The 25,395-nt window shown below is 51.5% G+C and overlaps 1 protein-coding gene across 3 annotated transcripts in view; it reads left to right on the plus strand.

The window, feature by feature from the left end:
• Window positions 1–1,409: 1,409 nt before the first annotated feature.
• PPFIA1 (PTPRF interacting protein alpha 1) overlaps window positions 1,410–25,395 on the plus strand; it is a 76,905-nt gene continuing 52,919 nt past the window's right edge. Inside the window, exons 1-2 of one of the 3 annotated variants that reach the window (XM_065937968.1) lie at window positions 1,410–1,586; window positions 2,781–3,044. In XM_065937968.1, coding sequence (XP_065794040.1) covers window positions 2,781–3,044 — 264 coding nt within the window. In that variant the 5' untranslated portion in view covers window positions 1,410–1,586. The remainder of the gene's footprint in view (window positions 1,587–2,780; window positions 3,045–25,395) is intronic. The other 2 variants (XM_065937967.1, XM_065937966.1) reach the window with 2 other exon arrangements.

Below are 25,395 nucleotides of genomic sequence, written 5' to 3' on the forward strand. Positions count from 1 at the left end.
ATCCGGGATCAGGGGTACAAATTCATATTTATATGGAGTCATTCAAATATTTATTGAATGAACAAATGCATGAATGAAAGGTGTGGTCCTGGACCTCTTAGCACCTGTTCTTGGTGAGTTCACAACTGGGACTCAAGGAATTCACCTTGGAAGCCTTCACACTTCCCCTCTCCTGCCCCCTCCACCTCCGCCCCCTGCCCTCATGCAGCCTTTTCTTAAAGGGATACCCTGGTGGCTTAGACTTAGCCAAACAGTGGCCAGCATCACTTGGCAACAAGGCCCAGACACTTCAGCTTGTGATCCAGGAGACAGACCTTGAGTGGTGAGCACGTGCTTTAATTTATTTAAAGTACACTTATTAATATCTGTATCTGCACAGGACTTGGTGCATAGAAGGCATTTTTAAACTTTTGAGCAAGGATGACATATGGCTATGAAAGGGATAACAATGTTTGAGAAAGATAAAATTGCCCGTCATTCGCTGAGTACTTTCCGAATCAGGTTCCTGACTAGGTTCCTGGCTCCCTACAAATTCCGTTTCTTAGAACAACCCTGGGGTGGGTCCGTATCATTCCTTCCCCCATCTTGCAGGTGGGCTCCCCCGTTGCTCAGGCCCACACTGCGGGGAGAAGCGTCTGCTGGAAGTTGAAGCTGGAGCGTCTGGCTCCAAAGTTTGCCTTCTCGGCGTCGCGCCCAGGAGCGTCCACATCACACTGCCACCTCTGTCTCCCCCGGTGCTGCAGGTGAAGCTCGGTAACGGGTCTTGCGTTGAGACCGCGTCCTTCGTGCAAAGATGGGTTCCTGGGAGGCTCCGGAGGCCTGTCCGCAGGCTGTGAGCAGGTGACTTGCAGCGGGGCGCGCTCTACCATCAGGTGTGTATGCAGCGGTGACCTTCGGGAAGTGTCCGGCTCAGAACCTGACGCCAGTAGACGCTCGATGACGGCCTTTGGTGAACCCCCGCGGCTGTCAGCGGAGATCTGGAGACAGCCCCAGACGGAAGATCCTGCCCCGGACGCGGCACAGACCCGGGACCCTGGAGCCCCGAGCCTCGGCTTGACAGCGGCGCACCCGCCTGGGCGGGGCTCGGGGCGGGGCTTGACAGCGGCGCACCCGCCTGGGCGGGGCTCGGGGCGGGGCTCGGAGTGTGGCTTGAGGACGGGGTCTGGGGCGGGGCTCTGGGCGTGGCTCCGGCCGGACCCAGCCAATCTGAGCCCGAGAGGCCAGTCCGCCCCACTGAGGAGGCGGTGGCACTTGCGCACTCGGCCGCCCCCGCGCGCCTCTCCGGGGGTGGGGGACGGGGCGGGGCGTGCCGGCGGCGCTCGGCGCTGACGCTGCGCCGACGCGCCCGACGTCGGGCACGTTGACGCCGGCGACGCGCCGCCGGGCCCGCTCCTCCTGCGCTCCGCCAGTGTCCGGCCGCGGGCCGGCCTCAGTGACTGGGGGCGGCGGGCGCGGGGTCGCGGGTCCGCGGGGCGCGGGGCGGGCGGCGGGCGGCGGGCGGCGGGCTGCCTTCGTCGGGCCCGGAGCTCGCCTGGAGCGAGCAGCCGCCCGCGGAACGTCCTCGCCCGCTCCCGCCGGCGAGCAAGGTAAGGCAGCGGGGCACCGAGGCAGGGTCGGGGCGGAGCGGGGCCCCGGGCGGCGCGCGGCCGCTTAGTGTCAGCGCCCCCGGGAGCGGGGGGCGCGGCCCGGGGGGACCCCCGGCGGACGGGCTCGCGGGGCCGTGCGCCCCCCCCCCACACACCTCCCTGACCCCAGCGCCAGGTGACCCAGCGCTGGGCGCGGGGACGAGGACTCGGAGCCACAGGAAGCCACGGGCCAGGCCGGACTCCTTGGAGGCCGGTCCCCAGCGCCCTGGGGTCCCCGCTGCTGCCGCACCGGGGCGCGGGTGCGAGCCGGGTAGAGGCGTCGTTCTCGTCGGGTGCGCGGTGCGTGGCCCTGGGCACCTCCGTCCAGGGGGTCCGCCGAGCCCGGAGCACCGCCCGTCGCCCCGTCATTACATTTGAGACAGAGGGGCCTCTCGGAACCTCACCCTTCACTTTTCCTCCCTTCCTATCCATCCATCTCGACCCGCTATGTTTCCTTTGTGGAATATTTTGGGGGGGAGGGGAGTGGGATGGGGGGAAGAGGCTGTGAACTTACATAAGTGAGGTTGACTGACCAACCATCGCAGCCTTTGCAAAAGCACCGCTCGCAGCCCTTAACGAGCCTGGTTCCCGTTTAGCGCTCACCAAATCCAGCCCAAGAATTCGGGGAGCCAGTCAGTCCTTCCCCGGAGCTGACTGCACACATTCCTGTAAGATGCCTGATGGGTTTTGTACTTGTCAGTTTTACTGACTGTATGCTCCTTCTGTGCTTTTTCCTGAAACATGATTGGGTGGCAAGTGTTTTGACTTTCTCTCTCCCGCCCCCCCCCCCACTGGGAAATAAGGAGGAAAAAAAAAACGGGTTACAGAAGCACGCTTGTTTTTCAACAATCAGAAAGTACAGCTTTGCAAACAAAATGCCACAGGGTTTTTCCTTTATGTGAGGGGTAGCCTGTTTGGTCTTTACCCCTTCGCTGATTATTGTCAGTATTCATGTCTTCATTTGGGTGTGCCTTGCACTTCGGATAGGCCTGTGTGTATTTTCCCAGCGTACTTCTCTCTGCAGAGCCTAACAGTCAGATCTAGGAATAGCAAAGCCTTTCATTTATCAGCTCCAAATAGCTAGAAAGTCACAGTTTTGTAGAAGCCTTTACTTAGAAGCTCCTGATGACGGTGGTCTGGGTGTCTTTTTTCAAGATGATGTGCGAGGTGATGCCGACCATCAGTGAAGCAGAAGGCCCCCCTGGAGGAAGTGGGAGCCAAGGGTCCAGCTCCCCTTCACAGCCAGATGCAGATTCACATTTTGAACAGTTGATGGTCTCCATGCTGGAAGAGAGGGACCGTCTTCTCGACACGCTGAGAGAGACCCAAGAAACGCTGGCATTAACCCAGGGGAAACTGCACGAGGTTGGTCACGAAAGAGATTCCTTGCAGAGGCAGCTCAATACCGCGCTTCCACAGGTATGGATGACTTTCCCCTGCAGGTTTTTGTCTAAAGGCCTTTTCGGGGGATGCTGCTATTTTAGATGTGTATTGTCCCATCATCACTTGCACAATGGTGGTTCTGTTATTTGTAAGTCACGTACAGATAAAGTTCCTGAAGGATTAAACTTCTCAGCTAGAGCAGACTGTGGTGTGCTGTCAAGTCCTGTGAAGACACCTTATCGGTCCTGTTTGTCTCCCTGTGGGGGGCAGCAGAAGGAGCCGCCTGGATTTGGAGGAACGCTGCACAGTTTTGGAAAAAGGGCCACCAAGTAACCAGTTTCCGTGGTGCCTTCCGTTTTGTTGCCGTAAGCCTTTCCCCTCCTAATCGTGCGACTCCATGGGTTGTATCAAGTATTTCCAGTTTCCTAATGCAGTGTCCTGGACAAATGGAATGGCTCTCCCAGGAAGAATATATTTACAGTCTGCCTTTCTCAGCAGCCAGGTGCTTTGTAAGTCAAGTTTGTTTCAGGGGGTAGAAGACTGAAGATGGGTTCCTTCGGCACTTTCTCTTTAGCAGCTGAAGATTATAAAGCTCACAGTCACAGCAAGCTTTTTCATCCAAGGGTACTGCATTTGGAGCCGTGTCTCCAGGCCTTTTCTTGTGTCGCTGAGTGAGGATCTAGTGATAGGTGCAGGGAGGGGTCAGCTGAAGACTGTGAGGTGGGTGGCGCAGAGTATAGCGGGAGACGCGAAGGTTTCTTGGGTGTTTATGGCTGCGGAGGTGCCGTTTGAGTTACTCGTAACAGGTGCCTTTATGCTGGTGTCAGGTAGACCTGAATAAATGCGTGCGTTCTCTCGTGATGGGTCTGCAGTGGTAAATTAGTAAATGAATAATTACTACCCTTAATGCATTTCTTGGCTTTCGTCAAGTCTCCTGAAAAATTGATAAGCCAAACATTTGGATTTCCTCTTTAGCAACAAGAATTCGATGTCAGTGCTATATAACATTCCTTCTCTGTCAGGTGTGAGAATCATGGAAGTTTTTTTCGCGTTTGAGTCTTGTAGATTACCAGGTTTGTTTGGGTCCAACTTTATCATCAGTACCACTGTCTCTAGGAGATAGTGAAGGACTGGTGTGCTGCAGCCCACAGGGTCACAAAGAGCTGGACACGACTTGGACTGAACCACACACCCCCCCCCACAGGCTTTGAAGGATGGCCCAAGTTGTGCCTTACTGGGATTTCGTTGTAGCATTTGTAAATCTTCTCAGTACTTTGGCGTTTTTCTTTTGTTTTTTCATAGTCGTATTTGTCTTATCATAATTTGAGGTGCATCCGTGGACGCGTAGTTTTTTGAAAGGATAAGCACAGAGCCGAAACCGGGAAGGGCCGGGACTTTTGTCAAGTCCAGCCTCGTGCAGCAGAGGTGGCCACGCCAGCGTTGGGACAGTTGCTCAGTGGTCTGTTTCCAGCTGCTGCTCCGTGGTGTAGCCTGGAAATGCCTTGTTGAGTGAAGAAGGCGATGATGTCACCGCTCACCTACTGAGCACCTGAGCCCAGCGTTTGAGAAACACGGGAAGCAGTAAGGAAGCCTTATGTGGATCCTGCCCTTTCTTGGCATTTCTAGTCTGTGTGGTGGCTCATTGTGTGACCAGGTAGGCGTGTGAATTAACTCCTGCCAGATTATGTAGGAAGTAACAATGTACTGAAAAACTTTACTGTAACAGAACATAGGTCAGAAAAACTCACACATCATAAGTGTACATTGCAGTGACTTTTCACTCAGTGAGCACACTCTTGTAATTACTGCCCAGGCCAAGAAAAGAACATTCTCAGGCTGCCCAGGGGCCCCTCCCGCCCACTCCCAGTATCTCTCCCAGAGCTAACTGTAGTCTTTTCATCATTAATTAATTTGACATGTTCTTGACTTTATGTAAATGGAAGTAATATGTGTATTTTATTTCTTGATTCTTTCATTCAGCATTATCTTTGTGAGCTCTCTCCATGTAGGTCTGTTTGTTCTCATCTGCTATGTAACCCAGCGTATGAGTGTACCATAGGGCTTCCCAGACGGCTCGGTGGTAAAGAACCCACCTGCCAGTCCAGGAGACGCGGGTTTGATCCCTAGGTAGGGGAAGTTTCCTGGAGGAGGAAATGGCAACCCACTCCAGTATTTTTGCCTGGAAAATTCCATGGACAGAGGAGCCTGGTGGGCTCCAGTCCACGGGGTCGCAGAGAGTTGGACGTGACCGAGCAACTGAGCACACACAGGAATGCCCCGTGGTTCATTCTTTCTGTTGCTCGTGGGCATCTGAGTGGTCTCGAGGGTTTACAGATGCTGCCCCGAATGTTCTTACTTGCTTTTTGGTGCAGACGTGCACGCATTTCTGTTGGGTGTGTTCAAAGGCGTAGCTCTGCCAGGGGATGGAGTGTGTTCTGCCCGAGGCGGTGGTGCTGACTGTGGTCATGCCCCCGCCCCGTGTGAGCCTCTGGGGGTTCCGCCCCTTGCTGTCTTTGGTTCTGGTTGTCGCTGTTGGGGGTGTTGAGCAGTTACAGCTCGGGGGGGTGGGAACGGTCCATTCCCGCACCGAACCCCCCACAAGCAGGCAGGGCCCTGCTCCTCTGTGGGCGTTTCTTGGCACTTGTGTACCTTTTCTGATGAAGCAACTGTCTTCTGCCCATTTTTCAGATGGACTGTCTGTCTGTCTCTTACTGATTTTAGGAGTTCGTTTTACACATTCTGAGCACACGCACTTGTGGCAGGTTTGTTTTTACTTTCTTGAGTGTTTGCCTTTACTCTCTCAGTGGTGTCCTTTAAAAAATGCAATGTCTTATTTTAATGTACCCCAGGTCATCAGTCTTTTCAGTAATATTTAATGCATTTGTGGCCATTGAAAGATATTAACATGAAGCTGCATGAAGGTGCTATCTTGTAAAAGCTTTATTGTTTATCTTTTACAGTTGGATCTGTAATCCATCTGAAATTGGTATTTGTTTGCGGTGTGAGATAGGGGCCTCGATTCCTTTTTTTATCCTTTAAGTGGATGGGTATCCAGCTGTAATTTTCTTTTTTTTTAAACTATCCTTTGCCCAGTGTCATCTCTGTTGTAAATCAAGTGACTGTAAAGTTGTGGTTCTGTTTTGACTCTCCTCTGCTTCACTGATCTTGTTGTCTTTTTTGCACAAATGCCACACTGTCTAAATTACTGTTGATTTAGTTAGTCTTCATATCTGGTCATTTATATTCTACAGCCGAGTCCTTACTCAATATTACCTTGGGTAATCTTGACCCTTTGCATTTTCAGATAAATTTTAGAATCTACTTGGCCATCTTTCCCTAGAAAATGCTGGGATTTTACTTAAGGTTGAATTTAATTTGTTGACCAGTGTGGGAGAAATGACATCTTTTTAATGTTGTTCTTATAATCCTTGAACACAGTATATAAGTTTATAGTTTGCTCTATGTCTTGTACATATTTAATTAGATATCTGATATTTTCAATGCCATTATAAATTACTAATATGTAGAGATAGAGTTGATTTTTCTATATTCACTTGCTGAATCCATTTATTTCAAATAATTCTTCTTGTATTTTTTTATGTATACACAATTATGTCTGCAAGTAAGTGCTTTTTCCCCTCTTTCCAACTGTGATAACCCTTTTCTTTTCCTGCCTTGCTGTTCGGACAAGGGTCTCCAGCACAGTGGTGAACAGAAGTGGTGAGAACAAGCATCCTTGTCTCTTTCCCATTATCAGAGGAAAAGCTTTCAGTATTTCACCATCACATATGATGTTAGCTTTTTGTGGATATTTTAATCAAGATATGTAAATTCGCCTGTTAGTTTGATAAGAGTTTTTTTTTAGTCATGAACTAAAATTAAATTTTCTTAAGTTTATTTTCTGCCGATTTTGAAACAGGTGATTTTTATTTTATGTGGTGATTTAACTTTTAAAAAATTTTGTGATTCTAAAACAATCCCAACCTGATCTCGATGTATTCTTCTTTTGTTGGACTTTGTTAGTGTTTTATTTAGGATTATTTCATCTATACTGAGAGTCGGTAATTTTACCTTGTTGTACTTCTTTTCCTTGTTGGGTTTAGTATCATGGTTATGCTCATCTTATAAAACAAGGTGGAGAGTGTTCCTTGTTTACCCCGAGAGTTCCTATGAGATTGCGGTTTTGTTTCCTAGACTTTCGGAAGAATTGATTGGCAAAACCAGTTGCTTTCATTGTGGGGACGCTTTTAATTTCAGATTTAATTTTTTGCATGCAAATGAAATTTTCTGATTTTGTATGTCTTCTTGGGTCTATTTAGGTAAAGCATTTCCCCCTTGCTAGGAATTTATTGAGGCCACCAGACTCTCCAATTAGTAAGTGAGCTGTGGTTCATGTTATCTTTCTTATCTGCAAGATGTGTTGTCTCCCCTTTTAAAAACCGTTGATACTGCTGATTTGTGCTTTGTCTGTTTTTCTTAATCAGTCTCTCTAGTTTTATCAGTCAGGGTGTTTTAAAAAAACTTCATATTTGTTTTATGTTTCTGTATTTTCTACTCCTTTTTTTCCCATCTGCCTTGTGTTTCATTTGCTATTCTTTTTTTCTGGTTTCTTGGGATAGAGGCTTAACTGACTTATAGCCTTCCTTCTTTTCCAGTATATGTGTTTAAGTTACTCTCTAAACACAGTTCGCTGCATCCCACAAATTTGAATAAGCCAAATGTTCATTTATCTTTTATGTAAAAGTATTTTCTAATTTTCATTGTGTTTTTTAAAATTATTCATTAAGTTCTTAAAGAAGTTGTCATTGAACCTGCCAGTGTTTGGGGAGGTTCTTCTAGTGACCCTTTTTTGATTTCTAGCCTCATTCCATGAAGACCCCATCTTAGTTTTTCTGGGCTACTGTTATAAATACCGCAGTCTAGCTGGTGAGCAGCAGAAAGTTGTTTCTTACAGCACTGGAGACTGGGAGGTCCCACGACGGAGGTGCCCGCCGGGGCCACGTCTGGTGAGGCCCGTTTCCCGGCTCCTAGCTGCCCGCTTCTCCTCCCTGTCCGCAGCACGGCGGCCCGTGCCCTCCTGCCCCATCCCCTCCCAGAGCCCCTGCTCCTAGCGCCATCTCCACGTGTGGGGTGACGTTTGAGGGCGCGTAAACTGTTAGCCCGTTGCAGCCCCAAGTATTCCCTGCATTGTTTCAGTCCATTGAAATGATTCGAGGTTTCCTAATGGCCCAATATATATTCATTTTGTTACGTGTTCCTTGGGCACTTGAAAATAATGTCTATCAGTGGGAACGCAGTGTCCCATGTGTATCAGTTAGATCAGGTTTGTTAATCATGTAATTCAGATTCTGGTAGCCACATTGAATCAAGCAGGAATAGGTGAAATTAACTGTAATATATTTCATTTAACACATCCAGAATATCATTTCAGTATGTAATCAGCATGATAAAACCTGGTGAAATATTTTGCATTCTTTTTTTCACACTAAGTCTTTAAAGTCCAGGGTGTTTCATGCTTGCAACACGTCTCGCTGTGGCATCAGCCGCATTTCAGGCACTTCACGGCTGCCTGTGACTGCCTCCCGGGAGCCCCGTTCCACGAGAGATGTGTCTTCAACGTCTCCCACTGCAGTCGTGAACTGGTCTGTTGCTCCTTTTCTATTTCCGTCAGTGTTTATGTATTGATATTTTAAGGTGATGTTATTCGGTACATTCAAATTTAGAATCTCGTCTTCTTGCTAGGTTGAGCTGGTATCAGTATGAGGTGCTCCTTTTTATCGCTAGTAATGCTTCTTACTTTAGACGCTATTTGACAGTGATATTGCCACATCAGTTTTCTGTCCTTGTTTGCCTGGGTGTGTTTTGCTTCCACCTGTCTGTGGTTTTCCATCTTCACATGTACCTCTGTGAATAGTGTGTAGTTTTAACTTTAATCAGTTTGACACTTTTTGTCTTTTAATGAGACTATTTGCTCTACTTATAGTTTTGATACCTCAGTGTGTAGACGCCACGTTACTGTGTTTTCTGTCTGTCCCCCTGTTCTGTGTCCTTTCCTCTTGCCTTCTGTTAGGATATGAAGTGTTTTTCTAGATCTGCACTCCTCCGTCAGGCTGTTGGGAGCACATTCGCAGATGCAGCATGTGTTTTACATTTGAGTCTAACTGAGTACTTCTACTGCCTCCCTGACTCTCCTGTTCCCTCTTTGTCACTGTTATACTTTAAAATTTTAGATATATTTTTGGCGTTATCATCATTGTTTTGCAGAGTTAATATTTACCCTCACAGTTACCTCACTGTTGGTCTTTACTTGTTTTTTATATTTCTTTCAGAGACTACTTTTCTTTTTCCCAAAGAACTGCCGTAATATTTTTTTTAGTTCATGTCTTTGGGTGATGAGTTGTCTCATTTCCATTTGCCCTAAAATTCTTTATTTTGCTTTCACTTTGGAAGAGTGTTTTTGTTGGGTATAGAATTCCAGGTTGGTGGAATTCCAGGTTTTGCAGCATTTTACAGATGCCAGTCCATTATCTCCTGACTTCCTTGTTCTTGAAAAGTCAGCTCTCAGTGTTGCTGTGCCATTAAAAGCCACACCTTTTTCCCTCTGAGCACGTTGACATTTTCTTCTTGCCTTAGGCACCCACAGAGCTGCTGAAACCAGTGTGTGCTTTTCGTTTTTGAGTCGATGGTCTGATTCTTGAGCCAGCTCTTGCCCCCATCCCTGTCAGTCCATTCAGCCGCTCCATGTCTGACCCTTTGTGACCCCACGGACCGCAGTGCGCCAGGCCTCCCCGTCCATCACCAACTCCCGGAGCCTGCTCAAGCTCATGTCCATCAGGTCGGTGATGCCATCCAACCATCTCATCCTCTGTCGTGCCCTTCTCCTCCTGCCTTCAGTCTTCCCCAGCATCAGGTTCTTTTCTAGTGAGTCAGTTCTTCACATGAGGTGGCCAAAGTATTGGTGCTTTAGCATCAGTCCTTCCAGTGAACACCCAGGACTGATCTCCTTTGGGATGGACTGGTTGGATCTCCTTGCAGTCCAGGGGACTCTCAAGAATCTTCTCCAATACCACAGTTCAAAAGCATCAATTCTTCGGTGTTCAGCCTTCTTCATGGGCCAACTCTCACATCCATACATGACCATTGGAAAAACCATAGCTTTGACTAAATGGACCTATGTCAGCAAAGTAATGTCTCTGCTTTTTAATATGCTGTCTAGGTTTGTCATACCTTTCCTTCCAAGGAGCAAGCATCTTTTAATTTCACCATCTGCAGTAATTTTGGAGCCCAAGAAAATAAAGTCTGTTACTGTTTCCCCATTTATTTGCCATGAAGTGATGCGACCGGATGCCATGATCTTCATTTTTTAATGTTGAGTTTTATACTAGCCTTTTCACTCTCCTCTTTCACTTTCATTAAGAGACTCTTTAGTTTCAATCCCTGTAGGCATTTCTTATTCCCCTTTCTGTCTTATTCCCCTTTCTCTCCACTGTGAGGGACTCCATGTATAGTTTTTAACAGCGTACTTTAACAGCAGACTCCTTCGATATATTCTATACTTTTTTCCCTCTTATTTTTTTAAAACCGATCCATCCTTCAGTTCACTGTTCCTCTCTTCAGCTACGTCCGGTTTGATGTTAAGCCCAGAGACTGAGTTCTTAAATTAAGTCACTGTAATTTTAAAGTTCTAGAATCGGTTTTGATTCTCAGAAATGTTTCTGTTTATCAAGTATATTTTTGAACAGGTGAAGTTTGCATCTGATACCTCTAGCATACCTCTGATATGCTGGTATACCTCTGATACCTCTGGATCTGTTTCAGTTCTTTTTCTCTTGGTCCTGTTTGTTGTTACACCCTTTTTTGCTTTTTTGATTGCATGTCGGACATTATGTATGGAAAAGCATAGAGGTTCTGAGAGAAGCTGTCTTCTCCAGTTTCCTCTGACGCAGACCTCCAGTGGGGATAGAGCTCTCTGTTCACTCAGGGCCTGAGTGACTTGAGGCTGGCGGCGGGGGGGGGGTCCTTGTAAGCTCAGTCTCAGCAGCCTTCACCCACCTTTCCCCCGACCCTAGGGAGGAGCCCTCCAGCGTCTCCGTCTGGAAGGCTGGGGTGCTCCCAGGGCCCCTCCTCGGCAGGTCCTGAAGCCCCCCTGAGCACACGAGGTGACTGATCCTCAGCGCTCAGCTGGTTTGAGCAGTGTTGGGCACGTTTTCTGTGCCTCCCTTTTCTTGGGGAGCTTCGTCTCTTAACGTCCAGCCCGACTTGTCAGGCCTGCACTCAAACTTTTGTCTTCCCAGCCCAAGGAACTGTCCAGAGCTGTGTTAGCCAGTCCCTCTGCTTGACTCGTCCGCCGACTCTTCTCCCCAGAGTCGGCTTTGCTCGGATGCCCCGAGGGAAGGCGCGGCCCTCAGCCTCTGCACTGCCCTCAGCCTCTGCACTGCCTTCTCTTCTGTTTGCAGTCTTAGGTTGTGGCTGCCTGAGGACCTCTTTTAAGATGTCCTAAGCTTTTCTAGCTCTTGGTAGGCTGACCTAGAACTGCGTGCGTCTGTGACTGGGAGTGGGGAAGCCCTGGGAGTCTTCTCTCCTCTGAAGCCACATTTGAGTGAGTGTGAGTGATAGTCGCTCAGTCATGCCTGACTCTTTGCAGCCCCATGGACTGCGGCCCGCCAGGCTCCTCTGTTCACGGAGTTCTCCAGGCGAGATTACTGGAGTGGGTTGCCGTTCCTTCTCCAGGGGGTCCTCCCGACTCGGGGATCCTGCATCGCAGGAGAGTCTTTGCCATCTGCGCCGGCAGAGGCAGCCCCGTGTGACAGTCACCGTGATGCTGCTCACCATCTGTATTTGATCCAGGGGAACACGAGAGCCAGGGCTCCTTGCCTAGTGCCCATGGTTGTGTTTCTGGTCAGAATCCCCAGCTTGCCTGGGCTGTTTCAGTGCCGCTGAGCACGTGGCCACTCGGCTTGGGGACAGCGGAGCCGGTCTGCCGTCTTCGTCCGCCCCTGCCGGCCCAGGGTGACCGTGTGGTGACAGGCTGCTGGTGGTGGAGAAGGCTGAGGGATTCCGGGACCTGTATTCTGTGATGTGGTCACATGAGGGTTTTCTTCTTCAGTTTGAAAAAACTGAGTGCTTTTAGTCTTCCCTCCAGTTTCACTTTAAGGTTGAAAATGAAGATTTTTTTTTCTTAAAGTTGAGCGCAGTGATTTTATAGTCTTTTTGAAGGCAACAGTCGAGGTTTTAAAAAGACATCTCAGATAACTCCAGTAGATAAAGCCAAAAAAAGAGAACGTGTTCAGGGTGAATTGCGGGTGCGACCCCAGACTGTACTCTGTCTGTCCCAGAGTCTGTGATTGCTGAGATGGGTGCATATAGGACCCCAGGCCCCCTCGGGACTGAGGTCCTTCAGTGACGGCAGAGGTTGGGCTGAGCCAGGAGCAGGGCAACTGCGCCCGGCGAGTGGAGAGCCGCGAGGGTGGGAAGGGGGCCAGGAGAGGGGGTGGGCGCCTCGGGAGCCCTGTCGTGGCTTGAGGCAGGGCCACCCCTGAACCCCCCATGGGGCAGAGTTGTTGGCAGCCCAGGGTTGAAGTGAGAAGGGCGAGTTCGCAGCAGGTTGAATGAACCCCTGTCCCCACTGTGGGTTCGTTTTCAGTGCCTGGAGGTGGGTTGAATGAGGGAGTCAGTCAGGGAGGACCGAGCTCGGGGTCCGAGTGAGGGGCAGCTGGTGCGGTGAGTGCTCCTCGCCCGGGCGGGCTCTGGGGACACCCTTGAGTTCAGGGGTGCCCTTTCAGTGGCCTCACTGGGGCGTGTTTGGGGGGAGGAGGGGGCAGAAGCCCCCTTAGGAGACGTGCTCACTCCTAGAGGGACTGGTTTCTGAAGCCCTTTATACTGTTGGGCTCGACTGTGACCCAGTGACCTCGCAGGGTCCTGTGCGACGGTGGCCCTGGGCTGTGGGCACGGCCCTCCTCCTCCCGCAGCCCACACTCACCCGCACCCCACACTCACCTGCCGGCCTTTTGGCGGCCCCTCCCCTCTCTGCACCTCTGATGGTGGCCGGAGCCCTTGTGCCGGACTGGGGTCCAGGTCCGGGAGACGTGCGCTCTCCCAGGTCCTGGCCTGGCGCACACGGCCCGCCTCCTGTGGGTGGACTGCGGGCCTGTGATTTCCTGACTCTTGGAGCCGCCTCCGGGGTCCGCTGGTGAGATCTGGGCCCTGTCTTCACACACAGGTTGACCCAAAGAGGTCCCCACCCCCATTCCGCCCCAGCCGCGCCGGGTTAGAGGTCGTCCTCCCATCAGATGTTTTTTTCTTTGTGAGTATGTTAGTTCTCTCAGAGGAGGCCATTCTTCTGACCCTGTCCTCTGCTTGCTAACTCTTAGCTCCTGCTAAGAAATCTGGCAACTAACTCTTTTAAAGAACCAGCTCTACCCTGTGTATAAAACTCCTCTAAAATGCTCATATTCCGGCAGCAGTTTTATTTCCGCTAAGGAAACAGTCCTTAAAGTAAAAATAACGTGTAGCTCCAGCTCCACAGGGTTAGTGGCTCCTCCTGGCCTCCCAGCCTTACCTCCCTGCTCCCGCTTTTGGCTTCGCTTCGGGACGGAGTGGTTTCTAGTGGTCCCGCTCTCGTGGCGGAGGGTGGGCTCGCTGGGTGGAGGCGGTGACTTCAGACCGCTCTTTGACTCTCTCTGCACTTCCTGCTGCTCCTCGGGGACCTCCGAGGGCCCTAGTGACCACTTGGTGTTCCTGCCACCTCACTTCTTACGTTCAGAGTTGCAGAGTGGAGATTTCTCGACGCTCAGTCCTCCGTTTATTCACTGGTTTGCCTCTTAGGACGCGCCTCTCGCTGTTCTTTCTCTCTCGGCCCCTGTGGGCACTGGCATTGGTGTTTATCCAGCGTGCTCGTCTGCTGTCATCATCTTTCCAGAGATGCGCACCTTGACCCCCTGGAATTGGGTCCTGCGGCCTTGGGCCAAGGCCCCTAGTCTCTGAATGTTTCCTTGTTTTCTGGCACAAAACCTGTCCCAGGCCCACATTTTGTTTTTCCTGCCTCAGATCGAGACTCATCCCTCTGAGAAGCCCTGGTTCCTTTCTGTGGGGAGGGATTTAGGACTCAGCACCTGGGGCCCAGGTACGCTCATTGTCACAGGGGTTAGCATCTCTCAGGTCCTTCTGGGGAACAGAGCTAGATAGAAATACTCATTTACTAAAAACCCTGGATTTCATATTGTTATTTCCTTAACAAGTTAAAATGGAGCCTTTCCACTTATTTTATATTTATTCTTATTTTACACTGAGTTTTGATGTCTAATGATATTAGCATTATTTTCTTTGTCCTATGATATACATGAAATGTTTTCAACATTTTATTACCATGCTATTATAATCACCCCACTGTATGAAGTGTTAGAATTTCTTTGCAATTGATTTGGGCCTTAGAATAAACATATCTGAAAAATGTATAGATAGAATAACAGATTTTAAAGCAACGTGAACCACACTAGTAAAGTTTGATACAGTTAGTTAGGTTCATTTGTTTTTGTTTATTCTTAATTTTAGGCTTTGCATTTTTCTTTTGGCGGTAATGTTTCTCAAATACATACAGTGTTTACTTGGTTCAGAATTCAGAGTTGTAGGGAAAGTCACCCTCAGACAGCTGGTGTCTCCTGTCCCACCGGCCCTTTGCAGGCGAGGCACCGCGTCCTTGTCTCATGAGCTGTTCCGGGTTCTGCCTGTGCAGGGCAGTGAGCATCGCTTCCCCCCTCACTCTTCGAAAGGAAACAGTGAAGGTTTGTTGCCTGCTGTTGCTAATTAGAGATGCGGACAAAATGTTTCCACTTTGTAGGTTTTCCCTGTGACCTAAAGTGAGCTCTTGGCTGCGTTTGGCAGCTTGGATCATGGGTCCTTGGCAAGGAAGGTCCACCCAGGGAGTTCTTACTCCTGGCTAGCTGAGTCTCATTCTTATTCTCTGGGGAGGTTTCATTTTGCTCTGGAAATGAACTTGGGAACTTGCAGTCTCCCTTGAATTTCCAAGGTTTTCTGCTTTGCACGTGGGCCAATTATCCACTCTGCTTGTGTAATCTGAAGCCTTTGCCAACAGTGGCAGGAACATCGACTTCAGGCGGTGGCATGCTAAAGCTGTCCAGTCTTCTTTATAGAAGTTTGAGTTCTGCTCGAGACTGATTGATATTCAGAGCCATTAATCTCTCTCAAAACCAGAAGGTGCTGTCAGAAGCCGGGCCCCCGCTCTCCTCCCCACCTGTAAAGGGGTTCACGGGAAGCGTGGATGCCAGGTAAGGTCAGGGTGTCTGTTCCCGAAAGCGGAAACCGACATGGCTGGGGATGCGTTTCCAGTAGTCTGAGTATTCATTTGAGTAGTCTGATGTGCTATTTGTTTTCACGCACATCACAACATAAAATATGACTTCATTTGTGACTGCATGTGAAATCCAGTTGGGGCAGAGGGTTGAAGAAGGTCTGTGTAGAGTTTTATTTTGCTGTTTTGTGGCTCAGCTCCTTTCCCTCCACCTGTCGGCCAACTGGCCTTTCACCCCTGCCCGCACTGTCTGCAGGCGTTTCACACAGAAACAGCACGTCTCTGTCCTCGAGCTGATGACAGGGGCTTGGAAGAAGAGTTTAAAGCAGGCCTGCAGATGTGCATGGGTCTCTGAAACTCGGGCCTGGGCCTGTCTGTCCAGGTAGATCAACACATGAGCGCGCGTGCACGCACACACACACACACACACAGACACACACACACACGTGTGCGCGCGCGTGCACCACCCAGGTCAGAGTCAAGGCGGGTGCTCTTCCCAGGAAGCAGCCTGTTCAGGCACGGTTGGTGGGACTTCCCTGGTCACCTTCGTTAGTCACCTCGCAGAGGTAAGCCTTCAGCATTCTCAGCAGAGGGACAGTAACTGTTCCTTCTCGTTTAGCCGTTCTTAATGTCTGCCGTGGGTTAGGCATTGTCTAAGGGCTGTGTGGATGCATGTTGAGGGCGATTAGGTGAGAAATAGCCAACAGTTACTGCCTCTGACCCATTAAGAACTGAAGTATGGTTGATTTACAGTGTTCTGTTAATTTAGGCGTACAGCAGAATGATTGGTTACACATACACATGCGTGTATTCTTTTTCAGGTTCTTTACCCACACAGGTTGTTAAAACCACGGAACAGAGTTCCCTATGCTCTTCCCTTGTTGGCTGTCTCTTTCTCAGGTGCTAGTGTGTGTGTGAGTCACAGACCCCTAACCTGCCCATCCCGAGTCTTCCCCTTGGTAACCGTGAGATTGTTGTCTTTGTCTGTGGGTCTGTTTCTGCTTTATATACAAGTTCATTTGTATCTTTTTTTTGGCTGTGCTAAGCAGGGCATGGGGTCTTAGTTTCCTGGACCACAGATGACACTCATGCCCTCTGCAGTGGAAGCCTGGAGTCTGACCCAGTGGCCCACCAGGGAATTCCTGTGTTTTTTAAATTTTTTTCTCCTTAATTTCAACTATAAGTGATATACAATAGCCTCTAAGCCTCTTTATATGAATTATCTCAGCGAAGACTCGTAATGGTACTACAGAGTATACTTCAAACAGTACTGTTAACAGAAAGCAGAGTGCGTTTACGTACTCCATTTTATAGATGAAGAGGCGCCGGGAGCTGGCAGACCGCGCTGGTGGACAGTGCTGGCCCCCAGGCAGTCTGACCCCAGGGCTGCTCCCACGGGAGGAGATGGGGTGGGCAGGGTGCCCCCAGGGCCTGCAGGGCTGCTCCGGGGAGGGCCAGGGTTTGCTTCTTCCGCCGAGCGTCTCTGTGTCCCTGCGGGCTCAGCCCCGGCCCCTCCACACACGCCCTGCCTGTGGGCGGCTGGGCAGCGCCCGCAATCGGGGCCTTGCAGTGGTCCCCGCGGAGCCCGCCGCCCCTGCGGTTCTGCCCTGGCGCTCAGCACAGCGCCTGGCAGGGCCCCGTGGCGCAGACATGGTGATTTCCTGATGCTGGCCTTTGGTTCCTCTGATGCCCAGAATCTTTGAGGTCAGCTCTCCTTAGATGTCTCATCTGATTCTGTCTGACTCTTCCTGCGGCTCTCTCCCTTGATGAATTAGGCGGTTAGGGTCTAGACGTTTCTGTTTTGCTTTAGAGTTTGTCCGCTGTCCCTCATTGCTCTCTGCAGACACGCCTTCCCACAGCGCGTGCCCGCAGCGCGTGCCCGCAGCCCCGGAGCTCATGTGTCGCCCAGCTGGCTGTCGGCACCTGGTGAGGCTCCTGCTCGCCCCCTGTTACACCCGACGGGCTGCTGCGGCAGTGAATGAGGCAGGAGCTGTGGCCCTGGAGTGGCGCACGTGGTGGGACGAGCAGCCCGTCCTCTGTCTCACCGGTGATGTGACTGCGGTCGCGGCAGAGCCCTCCCGCACCTTCCGCTTTGCTTCCGTCCCCAGGTCACCACCTGGAACCTCCGGTCGCTTCTCTGTAGAGTAAGGCGGAACTCGCCCCTGAGCGCAAAGTGTTGTGGACAGAAGCCGGTCTCTGGAGGGTCTCCGAGGGGCCTCCTGCGCCACAACCACCGCCCCCGGGGATCTGGGGCTGAGGGGAAGCCCTGGGCAGTTTCCGCTCCCTCTGGCCCCGTGACTGTGTTCTCCGGTTCCTGCACCGCCCTTTTCTGTGGCGGAGGGCAGGGTCGACGGCTGGCCTTGGCTGGGCCAAAGGAGTGAGGGGTGATGCTGGACACAGACCTCCCTCTCCCGGGCCAAGTCTGAGTCCTTCAGCCGCCGGCGGGGAGCGTCCCGGCACACCTGGATGGGGGGTGTGGTTCCCGCCATGAGTGCCGATGGAAGTTTTGTGAGAAGGGCCAGGAATCAAGTGATGGCAGGGAGACTGCGAGGATTGTTTTAAACATGTTAGTTTTTGCCTGTGTGGAGGGAGCCGCCGTTGCGTCCATGTGCCTCGGAGGTCAGGCCTCACGAGGAGCTGGGGCAGGGCTGGGCCCTCCCTGCGGGCTGCGCAGCTGCCCTGAGCCTCCGCAGAGCCTCCCCAGCGCCGCCTGGCCGCCTGCAGGCTGAAGCCGAGGGGTGCCAGGAAACGTGGCCACAGCGGGGGTCAGCTGTGACCGGCAGGGAAGAGAGGGAAGCGAGCAAACAGTGCAAGCTGGGGAAAGATGCGCGGTGTGTGCGGCAGCTGTCCCTGCCCCAGTGCGTCCTCGAGAGGGGATGTCGGGGAGGCAGCGGCGTGTTTAACGTGCCCTCACACTTCTTGCTGGGAAATGTGGGTGAGCTCCGTGGTGAGTGAAATGAGCCTGCTCCGTCTGGGGGCTCAATGATAGATCACCTGCGTGATCTACCCAGAAAGTAAGTTACCGTGTAGCCCCTGCGGCCTTCCAGTGTCCTGGGGAAGCGGGGAGGGCCGGGCCTGGAGGCCTCGGGCCCCGTGCTGCCGTGCGAGGCTTTGGGGAGGCTGCCTATCCAGACACCACACCTGCACTGCCCGCATCGCCGCCCGGAGCTGCAGATGGCTGCGCCTCTGGACGCTGCTTGCGGCTTTCCGGCCGGAGTCTGAGCTCCAGGCCCGTGATGGGTGAGTTTGAGGCTCTTCTGCGCTGACCACAGGTGCAGGAGAGGCTGGGACAGCAGGCGGCTGGTGCTTCCAGCTCCTCCTGCGGGTCAGGTGCTGTTCCTCAAGGGCAGAGCACCCCCCAGCTGGAGGGTGGGGCCTCCGAGGCTGGGTGGCCAAAATAGACGGCAGGCGGCAACTACCTGATCGTGGGTACCGACAGTGGAAGAAAACAGTTGCTTTGGCGGCAGATGGCGCGGCCTCCTCCCGGCGGGAGGTCTCAGGGACGGCAGCCGTGTCCAGCTCTCCTCTGCCCTGACCTCCTGCGGGAGAGCAGAGAGTACAGAGAATGGAGATTGAAATCAGGGTTGGGATTTTCTTCCTCCTGTCAGTCTCTCTCTCTCTGTTTCCTGTTCCTGATGACCTTTACTCCATTTCCAGGAGACAGTTTCGCAATTGAGAAGTGTTGCCTTTCTGGTGTGTGTAGCAGGGTGCCTGCTGATGACCTGGGCAGTCGAAAGGCCCATGTGGGGAAAAGGTGGTGGGTGGTTAGAACAAAGGGTTTAAGTTGGAAAGAATGTACATTCCAAGGTTGTTTTCTTGTGCAAACCATAGAAGTTCTTCGTCCCCAAAAGTTTAACAATGAAGGAAGAGACTGCCTGAAAGCGCATTCCTGCCGATAGGCTGTGCCTGCTTTGCCCAAACCTTGGATGTCCAGCGCTTGCCTGTTTGTACGAGAAGGGCCAGGCCCTGCCAGGAACGGAGACACTTTCTGGTGTACCTGTTCAGCGAGCGACTTCGGGCTAATACCTCATCGTGCTGCTCAAGCGGTTTCATTTCCCTCAAGCAGTGAGATTCCTTGGTGTCGCCTTGGAAGGTGTGTCTTCCTGTGTTTTGGAAACTACCGGTGTTGCTTCAGTTAACTTCGTCTTAAGGTCGTCTCGCTGGAAGGTGTGTGATAATGAAGACGTACTGACACACGTGATCCGCGTTGATGGTCCCTTTAAACGTCGTCCGTGATTTAGAGGGAGCTCGTGTGCCCACCTCTGTGTATTTCCCGCGCCCAGTGGCAGGTGTTAGGTTCCGTTTCTTCCCGTTAGGAAAGCCTCTGTGGAGAGCGTTGAGGGAAGGGAAGCCGTTGCCACCCCCAGGCAGCGGAGTGATTATCTTCATTAGGACAGAAGCGCTCCCCTCGTGTCTGGCGGACACACGAGCACCCTGGCCTCCTGCCCCTCGTCTGTAACAGGTGCGGGTGGTCCGCCTCTGCGGGCCGGCGGGCCTCCTCGAAGGGAGGAGGCTGTGACCTCAGCCCCGAGGTCGGGACGCATCGCGCGCCGAGGCCCCGGGCTCGGCCGGTGCGTGGCCGCGGCGCGTGTGCAGAGCTATGCCGGCCGCCTGGCCTCCACGTTCCGCCCGCTCTCCCCTCCAGGACCACGCGGCCCAGTCTCGGTTTCTCTTTGCTGACGCTCTTTCCTTCTGTTCCCTGGCTCCCCGGCCTGGGCCCTGGGTGCTGAGCCTCACGGGGCGCCTCCTGCCCTTCCGCCCAGCCCCCTCCACCCAGCTCCCGGGCGAGCCGAGCCTCGGCTGTGTGCAGTGCCCTTCCTGGCAGCAGAGGCCAGGCTCAGCTCCTTGTCGGAGTGCCAGCTCCCGGCCTGCGTCCCGGCTTCCTTCAGCTCCCACACCGTTTCCCTCCATAAACGCTTGTCCTTCCTGGCCGAACCAGTCTGTCCAGCCTGCTCCCCTGCCCGCACACCCTGGCCTGCACACGCCCCTTCTCCCGGAACGCCTTTCCCACTCCCTCATTCAAGACCCCACGTTCGTCTCACGGCCGAGGCCAACCCTGGGTGGTCTCCTCACACCTCTGATTTCTGCTGTGCCTCGGGCTGCCCCGTCTGGAGCTTACGATGGACTCTGCTGCCTGGGGCTGGCTTGGCTTCTTATTCCTTTTATCTTTTCTCCAGTTTTTAAAATGCCTTCAACTTTAAGAAAAAAGCAGATGAAGCAGTAGGGGTGGGCATATCCCAAGGTCACGCGTGAGGAAGCAGGAGAGACCACGAGATCATCTACTGCGGGCGTGTGGCCGCCCTTCCGCTTTCCTTGTGGGGATGCTGGTGATGTTCCTGTTGGCTGTGACAGTCCCTTCCTCTTCACTCGCTGTTGAGTGGTTTCTTTCTTTTCCACCCAGTCTTTCCTTCTCTCCACCCCCCGCACCTGTTTCACGTCCTCAGCTTAATAGCATCCCGATCTCAGCCACGGTGTTGCACTCCTGAGACTGTTTTGTCATCTACAGAACTCGGGTTGTCTATTTCCCAGTGTTACAGGCAGCTTTGGTGGGAAGTCGCATGGAGCGTCCACTGTGATACTTGCAAGGGGTTGGTGGCGCTCACCACACGTGAGATGTCTGTCTGCAGACCCCTTAACGCGCCCCCCGCCCTGCGCCCCCCAGCGCAGGTGGGGGCAGCTTGGGCTGCCTGTGGGCTTGGTTCTGGTGCTCACCCGGTTATCTTCTCCTGCAGATAACATAACGTCTGTACTCGGTTCTCCCCTCCAAGCCACTTATTAACCCAGTGACCTTTGCACTTCACTAACCTACCTGGGCCTATGTGTTCTGATTTGTACAAGGAGGTCACTGTGAGTGCCTTACGGGGTGGCTGAGAATAAAATGTGATAAGATATATGAAAATATTTTGAAAACTATAAAGCATTAATTGAAAGTAAAGTTATTGCTGTTAATATTTAACCTTACATGTACTTAGTATAGTGCCTCAGAAGGTGTTGTCGTTGTTCAGTAAACTATTTGTCTGAACTAACAGGGCAACTCATTCTTCAGGCTGTGTTTCTGTCTACTAAGCTTAATAGAGCCACAGAGGAAAAACTGTATACCTATGGTTATATTGTTACATAATTGTAGCTTCAGTTAGGATTGTGTCCCTGGGCCTTTGATTCATTCTGAGGTATCCTCTTGTTAAATTAAAGGGTAGAACTTGTGACAGGGGACTCCTGTCAGACAGGTTTGCAGGACAGGGACACACAGACCCTCAGGCGATGAGGAAGGTTACAGAGGGGTGACCGTTGCTGGCGGCGCTGGTGTGCTCCGGACTCCATGTAGAGCCGCCGCCTCTGCACCTGCGTGGTGCCTGGCTCTTCATGGGGCTGAGTTTTCATCAGTGGACGGACTCCATCTTCCGCAGGGTAGACTAGGGCCCCTGCAGTGAAGTGTTGCAGGAGGCCTGGGAGAGCCTCAGCCAGGAGGTGAGTGGTCCCGCCTAGCCCGAGGCCCCGTTCAGGCTGCAGGAGAGCGTGTGGCTGTGACACGGGGTGGGGGTGGGAGGAGACCCGCTGACCAAGGCCTGGCGAGTGTGGCTCCCAGGAAAGGGGTGGCCAGGGGCAGAGCCGGTCGTCTGCCAGCCTCTGGGGGAGATGCCTGATGGGCGGACAGGGCCTCGCCAGGCTGAGGGGCGGCCCTGCGGGCAGTGACACGCTGTAGGGACAGTAAATCCTTTATCTGTATCATTTCCCCCGATCAGCTCCGTGGTTTTCCAGTGGCCAATGTCATTCTTGTTAAGAAAACTGCATGACAGAGAATGAATCAAAAGCCTTTTTCAAGTTCAGTTGTACTTATTACTTTCAGCCTTGGGTATATGGCCTTAAACACTGAAGCGTTTGTGTGTCTTTGACTTGTCAGCAGAATTTCAGGAAATGCTATAAATGTAGCCATGCATCCTCTGAAGCTACTCATTCTTAAACTTGTATTTCACTGACCGAGTGTACTAGAGCCCCAGGAGGAACTCCCTAAGAAAGCCCTTTGGGTTATGGTTTTGTCCCACGTCCTTTGATTCACTCCGAGATCCCTGCCTTCCGTCTGGTGTATCTGGACAGTGGCCCGCTCAGCTGTCCTCGGTCTCCTGCGTGCTGAGGCTTGAACGTTCAGTCGTGGTCGCCATGTCTGTTCCATGCTGGCCAGAGTCACGTTGCTGCTCTAGAGCACAGTCAGAAGCAGTGTTCGCTGACGCTGTTGCATGTCCGAGAGCTGCTCTTCAGCAGTACCTGCTGGGAACGTGGTAGAAATTTCTCTTCCTGCCGACATTGCAGTCTCACAGGGCAACAGAGCAGGTCCTGTCTTATAAGCCCTTCTGTGCAACTGTTTGCCGATACCTGTGAGGGCCCTGGAAGGCAGGGCCTGAAGGCGCCTACGTGTCTCAGATACTCTCATTTAATAACGTCATAAAGTAATTTCACAGAGTGCCGCTTTGTTCTTCAGTCGCTAAGTTGTGTCCGACTCTGCGACCTCATGGACTGCAGCATGCCAGGCTTCCCTCTCCTTCCCTGTCTCCTGGAGTTTGCTGAAACTCCTGTCCGTTAAGTTGGTGAGGCCATCCCATCCTCTGTTGCCCCCTTCTCCTGCTTAAACCCAAGTAAAAGAATGGATTGTGGCTTTTTTTCGGGGGGGTTGGTGCACAATTGAGGCACTATGGCAGCTAATGACAAGCCTGAAATATTCTAAAATTGTGAGTAAATCAGAAAAACCTGGAGCAACCACAGAGCTTTGTGGAGACTTGTTAAGCTGTGACCTGGGCAGCCCGGGAGCAGTGCCCAGGGCGGGGGCGGCTTGACAGCGCCTTACCACTGGGCGGGGCTGCTCCTCCGAGCGCGGTCCTTCCTTCCAGGTGGCGTCGGCTTCCTCTCCAGGTTCAGGGTGCTCGGACGCTGTCCTTCCCACCCCTTCCGGACGTTTATCTGCCCGTGTTTCATGGCGGCGCCATTGCCAGGAGGCTGTGGCAGGACCACCAGTGGCTCTGGAGCGTGGCCGTGGGGGTGAGGGAGCGGTGAGCGCCTGGGGTCCCGCAGCTGGAGCCCCGTGCAGCGCCCCACATTGTTGCCTTAACATAAGATGCGTGGGGGCCCGCGTGGTGGTCAGTGTCACGTGTTTCCCAAATGGCGCCCCAAAGGGAGACCCGCTGTGGTCGTAGCAAAGAGTAAAAAGCATAACGTCTCTCAGAGACGTGTTCAGTCCCTGCCATGTGACCGCAGGTAGAGTACAAGCTTGCTAGACACAAAAACTTCGCGTGCGGCTACAGTAAGTTGTTTTATCTATTTCCACAAATATGTAGGACCATGCCTGAGTCAGAGTTGACTGTTCAGCCTGCCTTCCTAAATGTGTAGTTAAAGTGGCCGGCTGGTTGGCAGTCGTCTTAATGGGAAGCTAGAGGAGTTGCTTTGTACTTGAAATTGCCTTATATTTGGGCATGTATCCTATATATGTAATATATAATGAGTAATTTGGATATCCAACCAAATAATCAAAGGTTTATGGTTATTTTTACTGTTTTGTAATAGCATAATATTTTAATCTGTCCTTTATTACCATGAGGAGGTTAGAAAAGGCAACGATTCTAAATGGAGAAATGGTGGTAACATTTGAGCAAAATTAATGCCTTTTTCCTTTTGCAAGTGAAGTTTCATGCTTAAAAAGCAGTGAGGCCATCCTCATCTACCCAGGACTGTAAAGGGGCCACGCCAGCCGAACCTGTGCAGAGCAGCCCGTCATCAGGGGGCGTGATGAGAGTCGTTTGTGATCTTTACTTTTTCTTCATCAAGGCTTCCAAACCCTGTAAGGTATAGAATGTCCAGAGAGATGACAAAAGTGGCAGAACTTGTGTGTATTGAGTACGCTGTGGTTTATGGCATTAGAAACACTGAGAGTGAGCTAACGTGCCCCTCTGAGCCAGCAGGCCTCCTCCTGTGTGCACCTCAGAGTGATCCGGCAGCTCCTCTCATAATATTTTTTCATTCATCATTTTTTACTGACTCATAATCGCTTCACAATATGTTAGTTTCTGCTGTACGGCAAGTGAATCATCTCCGTATAAACAGCATCCCCAGCCCCTACTATAGTTTAAGTTATAATTTGTTTTCTCATAAAATGCATTCATTTAAAAAGCTACCCTAAAAAAAAATAAATAAATAAAAAAATAAAAAAAAATAAAAAGCTACCTAAACACATGAGTTTAAGAAATCAGTACCTACCCTAATTGTAACATAGAGTGAATTTTTAGCATTTGTTTACAGTAAAATATTTTGTTATCTGAGTGCCTGGGCATGACTGCACTGAAAGACCGTGTAAGTCAGATGTGTGTACTCCCGCCAGGGAGCGCTTCTGTTTAGGAGAAGGTCGTCAGAAGCCATTCTGTAGAACAGTATAGGAGCGTCCAGATATATTAGGACAAGTGAAAACAGACCAACCTCACTTGTGTTTGATCAAAGAAAAATAACAGTAACCGAACTGAGGATGAAGTGGCATTCATGTTACACGTGGTCAAGTGAGAAAATGAGGAAGTATGATAACCTCACAAACAAGCTGAGCCTTCTTTGTAAGAGACACGTCAGCTAATCCCCTGCCTGGAGAGGGTCCGGGGAGTGCAGGAGCGCTCCAGGGAACGTGCTGCCTCCTGCTCACAGCCTGCGGCGGGCGTGCAGCCAGTGTCTAGCAGAGAAGAAGGTTTTGGAGACTTGTGTGTGATGGGTGAGAAAGGAGGAGGGTGATCCAAAAAAGAAACATTGACACCAGAGTTTAATAACACCCAGGATGACGGGACTTCAGAACAACAGATGTTTTCACACCTTGCTGGCCCATGAGGAATCGTTTAGCAGTGTCCATTAAAATAATAAATCTCCTTTGACTCAGAACTTCTCAGATTATCCTACAGATAAACTTGGCACACATGCAAAGTGACACGTGTGCAAGGTCATTTGTTGCTATGCTGTTTGTGACAGCAGAAGATCGGAGGCACAGACACAAATGTCCATCAGCAAGTACACGAAAGGTGAGTGACCGATTCTGAATTCACTGGTGTATCCAGTCAT

Source organism: Muntiacus reevesi, chromosome 5 (assembly GCF_963930625.1).
Source record: "Muntiacus reevesi chromosome 5, mMunRee1.1, whole genome shotgun sequence".
NCBI classification, from domain to species: domain Eukaryota; kingdom Metazoa; phylum Chordata; class Mammalia; order Artiodactyla; family Cervidae; genus Muntiacus; species Muntiacus reevesi.